At 54.4% G+C, this 19,673-nt stretch overlaps 1 protein-coding gene across 1 annotated transcript in view; it reads right to left on the reverse strand.

Moving 5' to 3' along the window:
• LOC116945068 (voltage-dependent P/Q-type calcium channel subunit alpha-1A-like) overlaps positions 1-19,673 on the reverse strand; it is a 92,737-nt gene that overhangs the window by 72,507 nt on the left and 557 nt on the right. Inside the window, 4 exon segments of the mRNA XM_076068883.1 lie at positions 1,035-1,162; positions 3,325-3,344; positions 10,999-11,138; positions 11,961-12,066. Of these exon segments, the coding sequence (XP_075924998.1) occupies positions 1,035-1,162; positions 3,325-3,344; positions 10,999-11,138; positions 11,961-12,066 (394 nt within the window).

Consider the following 19,673-nt stretch of genomic DNA (forward strand, 5'->3'; position numbering starts at 1 on the left):
GGACGACTGAGAGAGAGAGAGCGAGGACGACTGAGGGAGAGGGAGGACGACTCTGAGAGAGAGAGCGTGGACGACTCTGAGAGGACGACTCTGAGAGAGAGCGTGCGAGGACGACTCTGAGAGAGGGAGCGTGGACGACTCTGAGAGGACGACTGAGAGAGAGCGTGGACGACTCGAAGAGAGCGAGGACGACTGAGAGAGAGAGGGAGGACGACTCTGAGAGGACGACTCTGAGAGAGAGGGAGGACGACTCTGAGAGAGAGAGGACGACTCTGAGGCACCAGGAGGAGGATGAACCACAGACGAGGAGTGGGAAGGCAGCAGCAGCAGCAGCCAGGCGGTGGATGAGGAGCCGGTGGCACGACCAACAACTCCCCAAGCTCTGCAGTCCCCTAGAGCCCGAGACAACCCACGTGTGCGTGCGTGCGAGGAGGCAACACTCGATCCCAGACAGAGGGGACAGGTGGAGCCCACATTTATTTCTGTGCCACCCTTCCCCTGGCAGAGTGAACGACTTCTGCTCGATACCCACGGCACGAGACATTCGCTAGGTTCGTGCAGTGATCCACCAACCGTCGCTGCTGCCTCCACAGGTCACGTGCTAAGCCACCATGGGAAGACTGTGACGTCAGAGCGTCATAATCACCGAACGACATTAGCATCGAGTCACTGTACCTCGCAATCTTAATTATAACGTCATCACATCACCATCACACGATCATCTCCACCACCTACCAACCACATTCACCCATCACATCGCTACACCATCACACACCACCACCCACCATCACACACCACCACCCACCATCACACACCACCACCCACCATCACACACCACCACCCACCATCACACACCACCACCACCCACCATCACACACCACCACCACTCACCATCACACACCACCACCCACCATCACACACCACCACCCACCATCACACACCACCACCACCCACCATCACACACCACCACCCACCATCACACACCACCACCCACCATCACACACCACCACCCACCATCACACACCACCACCCACCATCACACACCACCACCCACGTGCTCCTCCGTCTCCCTCGCTCCCCACGCTTCTTTGCTTCACTCGCCGCCATCCATCCCACGGCACCACCGCGCCACCAGGGCCCGGGGTCTGCGCCGCTATTAGAGCTCATCAGCGAGTCCCGGGGCTCGTCGCGCGTTCGCCCCGGGGCGGCTGGAGCCGAGCTGATTAGCAGCGGCAATTGGAAAATTGGTAAATTAGTGAATTAGTGCGCGCGGTCTCCCCTGGGGTCCGGCGCGACACGGCGCCTGCGCCTGGAGACCAACTCCACGCACTGCCACTTACATCAGCTGCTGTTGCCCGCGTCAATAATAGGCGACGTTTCAGGCAATGGCCCTTTTTCACGGAACATAGAGAAGGCCAGAGAGGTAGAGTCCTTACTACACTCGCTCTATCCCTCTGGCTCGCCCTCTCTATGTGCCGTGAAGAAGGGCCACTGCGCGAAACGTCGCCTATTATTATTACATATCGCCGCGTTTACCCATTCATACCCCGTCGCGGCCACTGCCCTACTGGTAGCGGTACAGGTAGAGGCAGAGGCGCAGCCCCTGCAAGTGCTCACTCGCGCCTACCCATTCACGCGTTATCCCCGGTATAACCTGGACAGGCTGTAGGGGCAAGTGCTGTTAGCGAGCACCTGTGAAGGCCGGCACGGTGGCACACGGGACCCGGGGGTGCTGTGGGCAGCAACGACCACGCCCGGCCGCCGCTGCCTCTCGCGTTTCCAGACCACACCAGGACCTCGTGTTTACGGCTGAGATGACCTAGGAGAAAGGCCCAGGTCCGGTTCAAAGATTGGTCGCGAGCGGAAATCTAACTCGGGTCACCGTGTCTGTAACGCGTCGCGTTAACCGCTGTCCCACCGCTCCTTCGCACACGCGTTGCAGTTTTTCTCTGTATTGTACATAAAACGCGTACTGTATAAAATCAATTTAGGGTGGCGGGGGGGCGCGTGTGCTGCACTGATAGCGAAGCGCGCATTGTGGGGAGAGGATGGTGGGGGGCGGGGCAAGAGAACGGGGGGGGGGGGAGAGGACTTCAGAGGAGTCAGCAGGGCACGGGACAGACCCAGGTGCCATGGGTTGACCGACTGAGATGACCGGCAGATGCACCACTTTTGTCCCCTAATGTACCATCTTACTCCGCCCGTTGCTGTGGGCATCGCTCCTCTGCCCCCCGTTGTTGCTGGAGGCCGACTGCCTCCAACTGCCCAGTAGCAGCAGCGTCCTTCACGAGCCTCCTCCACAGAGGCCAAACTTGACACCGCTGGTCCCAATCATTGGCAAGTCCACTCAGATGCATATCCTCCTGTACCACATCACTCCATCTCTTCTCTAGCCCGTGCCGTGCCCGTTTAGCCCCTTCTATCCGGCTGAATAAAATGTTTCGGCATGCGGTGGCTGGGTATGATGGCTACATGACCCAGCCAACGCAGCCTTGCCTGGTGGAGGAGCTCCTCGCACAATCCAGCCTGGTTAAACCCAGGATGGATCGTAGGGAGGCTGGCCTGAATGTTTCTAACCGGCGAAGATGTTCCATTAGGAGAGGCCACATTTCGCAAGCACAGAGTAGACTCAAAGCTTCGTGTGGAGCGACAGACCAGCTAGCTTCCACACAGCGTTATGCAGCCGATGAAAATATTATGCTGCTCAACTTATCCAGAGTGAAACTTCTGCTGTCAAATTGGAGCTGGTCATAAGCACACTTCCCAGGTATGGACACCTCTCCACTCTCTCCACAACTGCCCCATAACCAATAGGAAGTTGAGGGGGTGGAGTGTTTGATGACGCAACATCCTCAGGCAGGTGCTCAGTTTTATTAGAGCTGATGGTAAGGCCCCAACTTTAGCGACATGCCACAGTTTCAGTAGCAGCGCGTCCAACTCCTTCTCTGAATGAGTAGCAATCACTATATCATCAGCATGCATTATATGGTTGACCAATAGGGAGCACTCCCTCGACCGCACCCGGACATCATTGCATCTGCACCGGATAGAAATTCCTCCGGTACAGCCATGGAAGGATTCCCGAACCTCGTGTTCGATAAAAAAAATATGTTAAATAATGTAGGAGCCAAGGGACATCCCTGTTGTGAAGGTCCTTAATGATTGTGAGGAGCGAGTCACGGACTCCGAAAGCACGAAGAACAACCCAGAGCCCTAGCCTATTGATGGCATCATAGGCCTTGGCCAGGTCAATAAAGCAGAGATGTAGGTCCTGTTGGAATACCCGACACTTCTGCTGTAGCAGATGGACAGGGAATATGGTGCCCGTGTAAGACCTCCCTGGCCTGAAACCACATTGGGGTTCCACAAGCTTCTCCTCAGCGTGCCTGGCAAGGCGATGTTGAATTATCCTTGCCAAGACCTTTCCCGGCACAGATGGGGGAGATGTCACACTCACCATAATACACACACACAACAACCGCCATTCGCCACTAAGTGGCGGTGACGTCACCACGACACTTGTGCCAGGCCATGTGCACCTTGAGGCCACGTGAAGTGTCGAACGCCCGCTGACAGGTCACAGGGCAGACCCAAGTGCCAAGGGTCGACTAAGATGACTGAGATGACTGGCTGATGCACCACCTGTGCCCCGTGCTGTGCCAACCTGTTGTGCTTTAGTCACCCGGCGCTCCGCTCGTTGTTGTGAGCGTCGCTCCTCCGCCCTCCGTTGTTGTTGGAGGGCGACTCCCTCCAACTGCCCAGTAGCGTCCTTCACGAGCCTCCTCCACAGAGGCCGATCTTGACACCGCTGGTACCAGTCATCGGCAAGTCCACTCAGCTCCACGTTCTCCTGTACCACATCACTCCATATCTTCTCTAGCCCGTGCCGCGCCCATTTAGCCCCCTCGATCCGGCCGAACAAAAGCTGTTTCGGCATGCGGTGGCTGGGCATGCGGGCTACATGGCCCAAACAACGCAGCCTTGCCTGCCGGAGGAGCTCATCGATGGGACCTTGCCCAGATCTTTCAAGGATTTGTGAGCTCCTCACACAATCCAGCCTGGTTAAACACAGGATGGATCGTAGGCAGGCTAGCCTAAATGTTTCTAACCGGCGAAGATGTTCCATTAGGGGGGTCCACGTTTCGCAAGCGTAGAGAAGGGAGGGAATGACCGTGGCCGAGAAGACCTGAAGCTTAGTGCGGAGCGACAGACCAGGTAGCTTCCACACAGCGTTACGCAACTGATGAAAAGATATTGCCGCTGACACACTCACCATAATACACACTGACACACTCACCATAATACACACACACACTCACCATAATACACACACACACACTGACACACTCACCATAATAGACACACACACACACTAACCATAATACACACACACACACCGACACACTCACCATAAAACACACACACACTGATACACTCACCATAATACACAGACACACACACTGACACACTCACCATAATACACACTGACACACTCACCATAATACACACACTGACACACCCACCATAATACACACACACACACTGACACACTCACCGTAATACACACAAACACTTACACACTCACCATAATACACACACTGACACACTCACCATAATACACACACACACTGACACACTTACCATAATACACACACACACTGACACACTCACCATAATACACAAACACACACACCATAACACACACACACTGACACATCATAACACACACACACTGACACACCATAACACATATACACAGACACACCATAACACACACACACACTGACACATCATAACACACACACTGACACCATAACACACACAAACACACCATAACCCACACACACAGACACACCATAACACACACAAACTGACACATCATAACACACACACACTGACACACCATAACACACACACAGACACATCATAACACACACACACAGACACACCATAACACACACACACTGACACACCATAACACACACAGACACACCATAACCCAAACACAAACAGACATACCATAACACACACACACTGACACATCATAACACACACACACTGACACGCCATAACACACACACTGACACACCATAACACACACAGACACACCATAACCCAAACACAAACAGACATACCATAACACACACACACTGACACATCATAACGGTACACGAGGGGGTGGGTGGCCAGCACCACATCATAACACACACACACTGACACGCCATAACACACACACTGACACACCATAACACACACACAGACACACCATAACACACACACAGACACACAATAACACATATACACTGACACACCATAACACACACACACACTGACACATCATAACACGCACACAGACACATCATAACACACACACAGACACACCATAACACACACACAGACACACCATAACACCATAACACACACACAGACACACCATAACACACACACAGACACACCATAACACAGCCTTAACAGACTGTAGGGGCAAGTGCTGTTAGCGAGCACCTATGAAGGCCGGAACGGTACACGAGGGGGTGGGTGGCCAGCACCACGCCCGACCGCCTTTGTCTCCCTAGTGGCAATGTTTAGACACCGCACCAGGTACTCATTTGAGGCTGAGTCGACCTAGGGGAGGCCCGGGACCGGTTCAGATAATCGTCACTGGTGTTGGCCGTGAGCGGGAATCGAACCCGGGTCGCCAGGTTTATAGCGCAGCGCGCTAACCGCTACACTATCGCTCCCCACACCATAACACATAACACACACACACCATAACACACACACTGACACACCATAACACACACTGAGACACCATAACACACACACACTGACACACCATAACACACACACTGACACATCATAACACACACACTGACACACCATAACACACACACACTGACACACCATAACACACACACACTGACACACCATAACACACACACAGACACACCATAACACACACACAGACACACCATAACACACACACAGACACACCATAACACACACACACTGACACACCATAACATACACACTGACACACCATAACAGACACACTGACACACCATAACACACACACAGACACACCATAACACACACACAGACACACCATAACACACACACACTGACACACCATAACATACACACTGACACACCATAACAGACACACTGACACACCATAACACACCATAACATACACACAGACACACCATAACATACACACAGACACACTGACACACCATAACAGACACACTGACACACCATAACACACACACTGACACACCATAACATACACACACTGACACACCATAACACACACACTGACACATCATAACATACACACTGACACACCATAACACACACACTGACACAACATAACACACACACACTGACACACCATAACACACACACACTGACACACCATAACACACACACACTGACACACCATAACACACACACACTGACACATCATAACATACACACAGACACACCATAACATACACACAGACACACTGACACACCATAACATACACAGACACACTGACACACCATAACATACACACAGACACACAGACACACCATAACACACACACAGACACACTGACACACCATAACATACACAGACACACTGACACACCATAACACACACACGGACACACCATAACACACACACAGACACACCATAACACACACACTGACACACCATAACATACACACACACACTGACACACCATAACACACACACAGACACACTGACACACCATAACATACACACTGACACACTGACACATCATAACACACACACTGACACACCATAACAGACACACTGACACACTGACACATCATAGCACACACACTGACACACCACAACATACACACAGACACACCATAACACACACACACTGACACACCATAACATACACACACAGACACATCATAACACACACACACAGACACACCATAACACACACACTGACACACCATAACACACACACACACACACTGACACACCATAAGACACACACACACACACTGACACACCATAACACACACACACACTGACACACCATAACATACACACAGACACACTGACACACCATAACACACACACACACTGACACACCATAACAGACACACAGACACACCATAACACACAGACACACAGACACACCATAACATACACACATACACACTGACACACCATAACACACACACAGACACACTATAACATACACACTGACACACTGACACACCATAACACACACACACACTGACACACCATAACATACACAAAGACACACAGACACACATACACACACAGACACACCATAACATACACACAGACACACTGACACACCATAACATACACACACACACACACTGACACACCATAACATACACACAGACACACCATAACATACACACAGACACACTGACACACCATAACATACACACACACACACTGACACACCATAACATACACACAGACACACTGACACACCATAACACACACACAGACACACTGACACACCATAACACACACACAGACACACCATAACATACACACAGACACACAGACACACCATAACACACACACACTGACACACTGACACACCATAACATACACACACACACACTGACACACCATAACAGACACACTGACACACTGACACACCATAACACACACACACTGACACACCATAACACACACACACACACTGACACACCATAACATACACACAGACACACCATAACATACACACAGACACATTGACACACCATAACACACACACACACACACCATAACATACACACAGACACACTGACACACCATAACATACACACAGACACACTGACACACCATAACATACACACAGACACACACACACACCATAACACACACACAGACACACCATAACAGACACACCATAACATACACACAGACACACTGACACACCATAACATACACACACACACACTGACACACCAAAACATACACACAGACACACACAGACACACTGACACACCATAACATACACACAGACACACTGACACACCATAACACACACACACTGACACACCATAACACACACACAGACACACCATAACATACACACTGACACACTGACACACCATAACACACACACACTGACACACCATAACACACACACACTGACACACCATAACACACACACACTGACACACCATAACACACACACAGACACACCATAACATACACACTGACACACTGACACACCATAACACACACACACACTGACACACCATAACATACACACAGACACACATACACACACAGACACACCATAACATACACACAGACACACTGACACACCATAACATACACACACACACACTGACACACCATAACATACACACAGACACACTGACACACCATAACACACACACAGACACACTGACACACCATAACACACACACAGACACACAGACACACCATAACATACACACAAACACACAGACACACCATAACACACACACACTGACACACTGACACACCATAACATACACACACACACACTGACACACCATAACAGACACACTGACACACTGACACACCATAATACAGACACACTGACACACCATAACACACACACACACACACTGACACACCATAACATACACACAGACACACCATAACATACACACAGACACACTGACACACCATAACACACACACACACACCATAACATACACACAGACACACCATAACACACACACTGACACACTGACACACCATAACATACACACAGACACACTGACACACCATAACATACACACTGACACACTGACACACCATAACATACACACTGACACACTGACACACCATAACACACACACTGACACACTGACACACCATAACACACACACAGACACACTGACACACCATAACATACACACACACACACACTGACACACCATAACATACACACAACACACTGACACATCATAACATACACACAGACACACTGACACATCATAACATACACACAGACACACTGACACACCATAACATACACACAGACACACTGACACACCATAACATACACACTGACACACTAACACACCATAACACACACACTGACACAATGACACACCATAACACACACACAGACACACTGACACACCATAACACACACACAGACACACAGACACACCATAACATACACACACAGACACACCATAACATACACACACACACAGACACACCATAACATACACACATACACACACACACAGACACACCCCCTACCCCCAACGGTCTCCCAACCAAGCAGGCGCAGCTCGTGAATGGACCCCCCCCCCCCTCAATACCCCTCGGCCCCGCCCCTCACCACCCCTCGGCCCCGCCTCTCCCCGTGTCGCGTGATTGATGTCGCGGCGCGACGCGATGCGGGGAGATTGAACAGAACGACGCTTTAATGAGCAGCGCGACACGCGCTCTGCTGCAACAGCGGAGCCGTGCCCCCTGCCCAGTCACCCGGCCCTGACCAGTCACCCGGCAGAGCGCAGTCACCCGGCCCAGCCCAGTCACCCGGCCCTGCCCAGTCACCCGGCCCAACCCAGTCACCCGGCCCAACCCAGTCACCCGGCCCAACCCAGTCACCCGGCCCTGTCCAGTCACCCGGCCCTGTCCAGTCACCCGGCCCAGCCCAGTCACCCGGCCCAGCCCAGTCACCCGGCCCTGCCCAGTCACCCGGCCCAACCCAGTCACCCGGCCCTGACCAGTCACATGGCCCAGCCCAATCACCCGGCCCTGGCCAGTCACCCGGCCCTGTCCAGTCACCCGGCCCAGCCCAGTCACCCGGCCCAACCCAGTCACCCGGCCCTGTCCAGTCATCCGGCCCTGCCCAGTCACATGGCCCAGCCCAGTCACATGGCCCAGCCCAGTCACATGGCCCAGCCCAGTCACATGGCCCAGCCCAGTCACCCGGCCCAGCCCAGTCACCCGGCCCTGTCCAGTCACCCGGCCCAGCCCAGTCACCCGGCCCAGCCCAGTCACCCGGCCCTGCCCAGTCACATGGCCCAGCCCAGTCACATGGCCCAGCCCAGTCACCCGGCCCAGCCCAGTCACCCGGCCCTGTCCAGTCACCCGGCCCAGCCCAGTCACCCGGCCCAGCCCAGTCACCCGGCCCTGCCCAGTCACCCGGCCCAGCCCAGTCACACGGCCCAGTCACCATAACCCCGGCATCGTTACGATGCAGCAACACCGTCATCGTCGTCATTGTTATCCTGACGGTCATCGTCATTCACTGTCACCACCATGACCACCACCACCACAACGTCCCGTGCACGCGAGGTGCCAGTTTGTAATAATCTATGAACAGCAGTCTTAGGGACTCCTGCTTACGATTCCAGTCTGCGAGTATCCAAGTACTCAATGTTTGCTCGATACATTTTACAATAATCAGCAGCCATGGTCAATCCACTGCTGGATGAAGTCCCCCCTACGACGCAACAATCCGCCCGAGCCACGTCTCACGCGAGATCAGAATTCATCGCTCCATCTCCCCGCGTTCGTCGTGTTCGCGTTCTCTCGGGTGGGGGGAGGGGGGGCAGTACCTTCACCCCCCCGCCCCCACCCGCCCCCACCCGCCCAACCATTCACGGCGAATCAATCAAAGCCGCCGCGCCGCGTTGGCCGCAGGTAGGCAACGAAAGAACATTGACGGCGGCGAGATGAATAATAGAACAGCGCCATCGTTTAAGTCGATGAGCGCCATCGTTTAAAGAAGAGATAGAGAGATCTAGTCAATCACTGGGGGGGGGGGGGGGGGGGGGGCGATGCCTGGCAGAGCGCCGCGCGTGAAGCGGCGAGCGTGGTGTCGGCAAGGGCCGCGTCTCCTGCCGTCTGCCCCAGTGGCTTGTCGCCGCTTGTGGCCTCCCTCCACCCTCCCCCTGCACGTTCACAGCCATAGAAATGTCTCCTGCACGGTATCCACGCCGCAGCCTGGGAATCCTTACCCCGTGATGACGACCACGAAGTCCATGACGTTCCAGCCGTTGCGGAGGTAAGAGCCGCGGTGCAGCGCCAACCCCAGCGCCACGATCTTGATGCCGCACTCGAAGCAGAAGATGCCGATAAAGTACGGCTCGGTCACATCCTGCCGGTGGGGGGGTCAGAGTGGGGGGTGGGGGTCACGTGGGGGGGGGGGGTCACAGTGGGGGGTGGGGGTCACGTGGTCGAGGGGATGAGGGAGAGAGGCTCACTTGTAGCGGAGCGGTGCTGCAGCGATTGGCACGTGTGCGTGGACGAGTGGTCAGGCTGTACACGAGATCGTTGTCTATGTAGGGTGTGTATATGTGCCCCAGTGTATACGCGATGTATTCGGGGTGTGTATATGTAAGTCTGGGGTGTACGGCTGTGTAGGGGAGTAGACAGAGGGGCGGTGATAGCCACCCAACACCTCGGGTGTCGTGCAGCAGCCTTCATAGGTGCTGATCGCGAACAGCGCTTGTTCCTACAGCCTGTTGAGTCGGTACATAGGTGTGTATGGAGGGCTCGTGGTTTATAGGGGTGTATGCGTCTATAGGTTTGTATGGGTGTGTATAGGGGTATATGGGTGTGTCGGAGTGTATATAGTATTTCCAGTTTACAGTATATTGGCTTGTAAAGGTGTGTAAATAGGTCACGCCTTGGTCAGCGCAGTGGACTGTGAACCAGGCGCAACCCGAGTTCGATTTCCACTCACGGCCTTAAACATTACAATCTGATGCTCTGTGTAAAGCGTCAACATTAGTGAGACAAAGACGGCAGGGCGTGATGCTGCCCCACCCACCCCCATCGTTGTGCGGCGTGCCGGCCTTCATATGCGATGCTACTCGCCAACAACACTTGCCCCAACAGCCGTTTCGAGGCTAGGTAGGGTGGTCTTTGTGGTGTGCAAGTGTAGACGTGTGTGTGTGTGGGGGTGTAGGTGGGGCACCAGCTGGTCCGAGAGGGGGGTCTTGTCCCCCGCGGGGAGGTGCTGCTCCAGCGCGAGCACCAGGCAGTTGGCGATGATGGTCGCAAGGATCAGGTACTCGAAGGGCGTGCGGGGGAGGGCAGAGGTCAAGGATGGACACGGTGTGTACGCACTCACTCGCTCGCGTGTACTCGCTCGCTCACTCACACGTGACCCCAGAGGAGTCACGGGACACGGCGCCTCCATTAACGGTGACCAACTCCGCGCAGCTCCTCATTTTTGACTCGTGCAAGGAGGGGGGCGGGGCGGGGGGGGGGGTGTGGAGGGAGGGGGGTTTGAGGGGAAGGAGAATGCGAGGCGAGGGGGTGACACTTAAGAGGCAGACGTGGACGAGGGGGCATGCGCAGCGACTGACGCTGTGCCGAGAAGGGTGGCTTGAGCAGAGCACGACTTGGCTAGGGGTTTGATGGTCGAGAATAATAACGGAGTGGCAGCCAAGGAATGGAACGTTCAAGTCCTCCCTCTACCCCCCTCTCTCTCTCTTTTTGTAGCCCGGCGCCTGGGCTACATTCGGCCCAAGAGGCATGGCGCAGTTGCACCGCCTGCCCACTCTTCACGCCGTAGCTACGTCGCCGCCTGCGAGTCGCTTCAGCGAGAACCACGTCGACGTGGACCAGATTTTCTGCGTTCTAGAAGTTTTGTGGCCTCCCAGGACGCACAGGCGGGGCTGGCAGGGGTGGGTCGGGGTGGGGGGTGAAGCAGAGCCAAGAGGGAGGAGAGGGAGGAGGGAGCAGGCGATGGAGGAGGGGGAGCAGGCGATGGAGGAGGGGGGCAGGAGAAGGGAGGGTCGTCGCTTGTTTAAAACACGTGTGGGCTGCTGCAGTCGATGCAGAGATTCCTCCTCTGTTTCATCCGGCAATTACTGCACTGCTTAATTAAACGTCGCGCGGTGGAGAGGGGAAGGTGGGGGGCACCATAGTTCATTAAGCCCCCCCTCCCCCATCCCTCAGTCTCTTCTACCCCGCCCCCTCCACCACAACATCCTCCTGCCTTTTTTACCCCCCCCGTTACAACACATTATCTGTGTTGTGTCGTTCACACTGCGTTAAACCAGCAAACTGCAGGTTATAACAACAACATACTCACCCACTCAGCCACCTACTCACTCACCCACTCAGCCACCTACTCACTCACCCACACAGCCACCTACTCACTCACCCACTCAGCCACCTACTCACTCACCCACTCAGCCACCTACTTACTCACTCAGCAGACTGCAGGTTACAACAACAACATACTCACCCACTTAGCCGCCTACTCACACACCCACTCAGCCGCCTACTCACACACCCATCCACTCACCACACTTACAGGTTACTGAACACACTCATCCACTCACCACACTGCTCATCACAACACTCCGGGTTCTGCTTCTTTACTCGCACTGCTCCACTGTGGAATTCCCTCCTCCCATTATCGTCGTCTTTTTTGTTTGGTTTGTTGCCCTTCCACCACACCTCCTATTAGCATGGTTGGTTACGTACGGTGCGAAAGAAGTTCAACATATACGTCTCTTTTCCCCAAAATATGACAGTAATAACGCTGGTGCTCAAACAAACGTGTTCATTGCAATATAATCTGACAACGAAAATAATGGTACTTGTTGCTGGCCGCATGGCGTTTTGGGCCTAGATTCAGGAAGAGGCGATGAGCAACAGGGACAGCGCACCTCATCATTCAGAACCATAAACAGCGCCCCCCCCCCCCACCCTATCATTCAGCACCACGGACAGCGCCCAAACATTCAGCACCACGGACAGCGCCCCCCAATCATTCAGTACGACGGACATCGCCTCCCAGATCATTCAGTACCACGGACAGCGCCTCCCGCCCTCTCCCCATCATGCAGTCCTAGGGGAATAAGGAATCGAATCGTCACAATCTGATTTTAGAATCGCTGTTTCTGTTCTGGTCTCGTGTGCCGACTCTCGTTGGCATTGTTTCTCCTTGCGCCATGTTTCCCTTAGGCAGCAGAGAGGGTAGTGCAGAAACATCTCAAATGCTGTCTCTCTATGCAGAGCCGTCTCGAGAGTACAACGAATCGGGGCGACCGCCCCGGGCCCCCGTGCTTTAGGGGGGGGGGGCAACGCATTTTGACGTTACGGTGTCAGATATAATACTTCCGGTTTAGTTTGAAGGCATCGGGAGGTCCGCACAGTGGGGATTGCCCTGCGCCCCCCCCCCCCCCCCCCCCACGTGTGTGCTCCCCGACTCTACCAACCCGCACCGACCAGCGTGGTGAAGTATGGTCAAATAACTCCCACCCGGCAGTGTAAAGACAAAGAGGGCAGCACACGTGGTGTGTGTCTCGTTTAAATAAATAAATATCTGAAGTTGCTCTCGAGCCAAAGCACAAGTACTAACACATCTGTCAGCAACACGCACTGCTCTCAAGCGGATACGTTACATAATAGGCGACGTTTCGGGCAATGGACCTTCAAAGCGAAAATGACAAATCGCGCCCGTTGACCCAAATCACATTTCGCCCAGTCGCCGTTAACGAGAGATCGCAGTGGATATCCGCGGCAGCCCTCGGAGAGAGATGGCGGTGGGGACGGAACTTCCACGGATTTTGTTTTCAATATAAAAGGCTCGGAGGGGATTGAACGTGAAGAAGGTGCTGCCAGCCCATTCAACCGCGACAAATACGCGCACTGACACACACACACACTTACATAATAGACGACACAGACAAAGATCCTCCCGTATAGCCTCCACAGATTGTCGGGGCAAGTGCTGTGAGCGAGCACCTATGAAAGTGGGCACGGCGCATGGGGGTGCGGTGGCCAGCACCACGCCCGGTCGCTTTTTTTTCACCCAGTGCGGACGCTTACACGCCGCACCAAGATACTTGTTTAAGGCTGAGTGTATCTAGACGAAAACCAGTACGGGTATAAGCACGCGCGCACACACACACAGAAACATAGGTGCATATATACAGACAAAAGCGCAGACACAAACACACAGGCACATAAACACAGACACGCAACAAACACACGAACACACAAACACACGTACACACAAACACATGTACGCAAAGACACGCGTATACATAAACATACACACTCACACGCACATCCAGAAATGCATACACGCATTGAGACACGCAGATAAACACACACGCATATCTAGGTACAAAGATCCCCCGTATAGCCTTTAACAGACTGCCGAGGCAAGTGCTGTTATGAAGGCCGACGCGGCACACGAGGGGCTGGGTGGCCAGCACCACGCCCTGCCGCCTTTGTCTCCCAAATGATTCTTCACACCCCGGCCCAGCTACTGCGCCACAGCTCCCCACCAACACCCACACACTCACACCCCCACCAACACCCACACAATTACACCCCCACCAACACCCACACGCTCACACCCCCACCAACACCCACACAATTACACCCCCACCAACACCCACACAATTACACCCCGACCAACACCCACATAATTACACCCCCACCAACACCCACACAATTACACCCCCATCAACACCCACACAATTACACCCCGACCAACACCCACACAATTACACCCCTACCAACACCCACACGCTCACACCCCCACCAACACCCACACAATTACACCCCCACCAACACCCACACAATTACACCCCCACCAACACCCACACGCTCACACCCCCACCAACACCCACACGCCCACACCCCCACCAACACCCACACGCTCACACCCCCACCAACACCCACACACTCACACCCCCACCAACACCCACACGCTCACACCCCCACCAACACCCACACAATTACACCCCCACCAACACCCACACGGTCACACCCCACCAACACCCACACGCTCACACCCCCACCAACACCCACACAATTACACCCCCACCAACACCCACACACTCACACCCCCACCAACACCCACACGCTCACACCCCCACCAACACCCACACGGTCACACCCCCACCAACACCCACAATTACACCCCCACCAACACCCACACGCTCACACCCCCACCAACACTCACACGGTCACACCCCCACCAACACCCACACGCTCACACCCCCACCAACACCCACACGCTCACACCCCCACCAACACACACACGGTCACACCCCCACCAACACCCACACGGTCACACCCCCACCAACACCCACACGCTCACACCCCCGTCAACACCCACACGCTCACACCCCCACCAACACACACACGCTCACACCCCCATCAACAGGAGGTCACGTGACTGACCCAGGTGCCATGGGTTGACTGACTGAGATGACTGGCAGATGCTCCCCACTGTGCCAGCACAACCTGACCCACACACACACTGCACCATCACACCCTAATATCCTTACCTCACACCGTGTACAACACCCCAAGCCGCACACTGCCACAGCGTCACCCACACGCCCTGACAAGAGACAACGATTCCCCCCGTACCCACACACACCTGCACCCTCACCTGCGTCGTCACACGTCTCGCGCGTGACGACACCGTTGTTCTTGCTCCGACTGCTATTCGTCTCCTTGATATTCATTTGTTTGTGTGTCACTGTGGCGACGACCCCGTGACTCCCCCGTCACGAACTCTCCCAACTCGCCACGCACAACCCCCTCGGAACACCCCGACAGTGCTGGGACGGGAGACGGCCTGGGTACACCCCCAGGTGCTCTCGGTTTGGACTACAAGGTGACCTCTAAACCGTGGCAGTTCAGTACGGCGCGGAAATTGATTCCTGAATCCATCTGTGCGGAACTTTGAGCCTCATCCGTGGCCAACCGCGCGAAGGAGCAAGAAGGCGAGCAAATGCAAGGGGAGGAGGGAGGGGGGATGGGAGGAGGGAGGGGGAGGGGAAGAAGGGGAGGGAGGGGAGGAGGGAGGGGGAGGGGAGGAGGGAGGGGCTGGGGAGATCTCCCTTCTCTTCAATAATTCACATACCGGCAATTACTGCGATTAGAAGCAAGTGCGACTCGCCGTCTCAACGTGGAGTTTGCGGCATCACGGGGTGACAACGAGCAGATGATTACCACCATCACCACCATCATCACCATCACCACCATCACCACCACCATTACCACCATCATCACCACCATCACCACCACCATCATCACCACCATCACCACCACCATCACCACCACCACCACCATCATCATCACCACCATCACCACCACCATCATCACCACCACCACCATCATCACCATCACCACTGCCATCACCACCATCACCACCATCACCACCATCACCACCACCATCACCACCATCATCACCACCATCACCACCATCATCACTATCATCACCATTATCACCACCATCACCACCACCATCATCACCACCACCACCACCATCATCACCATCACCACCGCCATCACCACCATCACCACCATCATCACCATCACCACCATCACCACCATCACCATCATCACCACCGTGGACATTCTGAGAGTCAACATCTTACTTGCTGCAACCTGCCCTCGTCATCATGTTGTCATCATGTCGTCACAGGAGGGGTGTTTGCTGTTGTGAGGGACAAGCCTTTTCACGTCATCACAACCCAAATAAAGAACACCATCATCATCACCACCAACAGCAACAACACCAACATCATCATCATCACCACCACCAACACCATCATCATCACCACCACTAACAACACCATCATCATTATCACCACCAACAACAACACCATCATCATCATCATCACCACCACCAACAACAACACCATCAACATCACCACCAACACCACCATCATCACCACCAAGACCACCATCATCACCACCAACAACACCATCATCATCATCACCGCCACTAACAACAACACCATCATCATCACCACCACCAACAACATCATCATCACCACCAACAACACCATCATCATCATCACCGCCACCAACAACAACACCATCATCATCAACATCACCACCAACACCACCATCATCACCACCAACACCACCATCATCACCACCAACAACACCATCAACAACACCATCATCATCATCACCACTACCACCACCAACACCACCATCATCACCATCAACACCACCATCATCACCACCAACAACACCATCAACAACACCATCATCATCATCACCACCACCACCACCACCAACACCACCATCATCACCATCAACACCACCATCATCACCACCATCAACACCACCATCATCATCACCACCACCAACACCACCATCATCACCAGCAACACCACCATCATCATCATCACCAACACCAACACCACCATCATCACCAGCAACACCATCATCATCATCACCGCCACCACCAAGACCACCATCATCACCGCCACCGCTAATTATCACCAAACCCCCACCCCCATCTCACCACCACTACCAACCAGCACTACCAACCAACACTACCAACCAGCACTACCAACCACCACTACCAACCAGCACTACCAACCACCACTACCAACCACCACTACCAACCAGCACTACCAACCACCACTACTAACCAGCAATACCAACCACCACTACCAACCACCACTACCAACCACCACTACCAACCAACACTACCAACCACCACTACCAACCAGCACTACCAACCACCACTACCAACCAGCACTACCAACCACCACTACCAACCACCACTACTAACCAGCACTACCAACCAGCACTACCAACCAGCACTACCAACCAGCACTACCAACCACCACTACCAACCAGCACTACCAACCAGCACTACCAACCAGCACTACCAACCAGCACTACCAACCACCACTACTAACCAGCACTACCAACCAGCACTACCAACCAGCACTACCAACCAGCACTACCAACCACCACTACCAACCAGCACTACCAACCACCACTACCAACCAGCACTACCAACCACCACTACCAACCACCACCACTAACCAGCACTACCAACCAGCACTACCAACCAGCACTACCAACCAGCACTACCAACCAGCACTACCAACCACCACTACCAACCACCACTACCACCGCGACGACAATGCCGGCCGGCCTCTAGAACTGGGTCGGTAGAGGTAGTGGGGTTGGTGGGGGTTGGTGGGGGTAGTGGGGTCGGTGGGGGTAGTGGGGTCGGTGGGGGTAGTGGGGGTAGTGGAGTTGGTGGGGGTAGTGGGGGTAGTGGGGGTAGTGAGGTTGGTTGAGTTGGTGGGGGTAGTGAGGTTGGTGGGGGTAGTGGGGTCGGTGGGGGTTGTGGGGTCGGTGGGAGTAGTGGGATCGGTGGGGGTAGTGGGGTTGGTGGGAGTAGTGGGGTCGGTGGGGGTAGTGGGGTTGGTGGGGGTAGGGGGGTTGGTGGGGGTGGTGGGGGTAGTGGGGTTGGTGGGGGTTGGTGGGGGTAGTGGGGTTGGTGGGGGTGGTGGGGGTAGTGGGGTTGGTGGGGGTAGTGGAGTTGGTGGGGGTAGTGGGGTTGGTGGGGGTAGGGGGGTTGGTGGGGGTAGTGGAGGTAGTGGGGTTGGTGGGGGTAGTGGGGTTGGTGGGGGTAGTGGGGTTGGTGGGGGTTGGTGGGGGTAGTGGGGTTGGTGGGGGTAGTGCAGTTGGTGGGGGTAGTGGAGTTGGTGGGGGTAGTGGGGCTGGTGGGGGTAGTGGAGTTGGTGGGGGTAGTGGAGTTGGTGGGGGTAGTGGAGTTGGTGGGGGTAGTGGAGTTGGTAGGGGTAGGGGGGTTGGTGGGGGTTGGTGTGGGTAGTGGGGTTGGTGGGGGTAAGGGGGTTGGTGGGGGTAGTGGAGGTAGTGGGGT

The sequence above is a fragment of the Petromyzon marinus genome, chromosome 22, assembly GCF_048934315.1.
Source record: "Petromyzon marinus isolate PM22_M1 ecotype Great Lakes invasive population chromosome 22, UKy_Petmar_22M1.pri1.0, whole genome shotgun sequence".
NCBI classification, from domain to species: domain Eukaryota; kingdom Metazoa; phylum Chordata; class Hyperoartia; order Petromyzontiformes; family Petromyzontidae; genus Petromyzon; species Petromyzon marinus.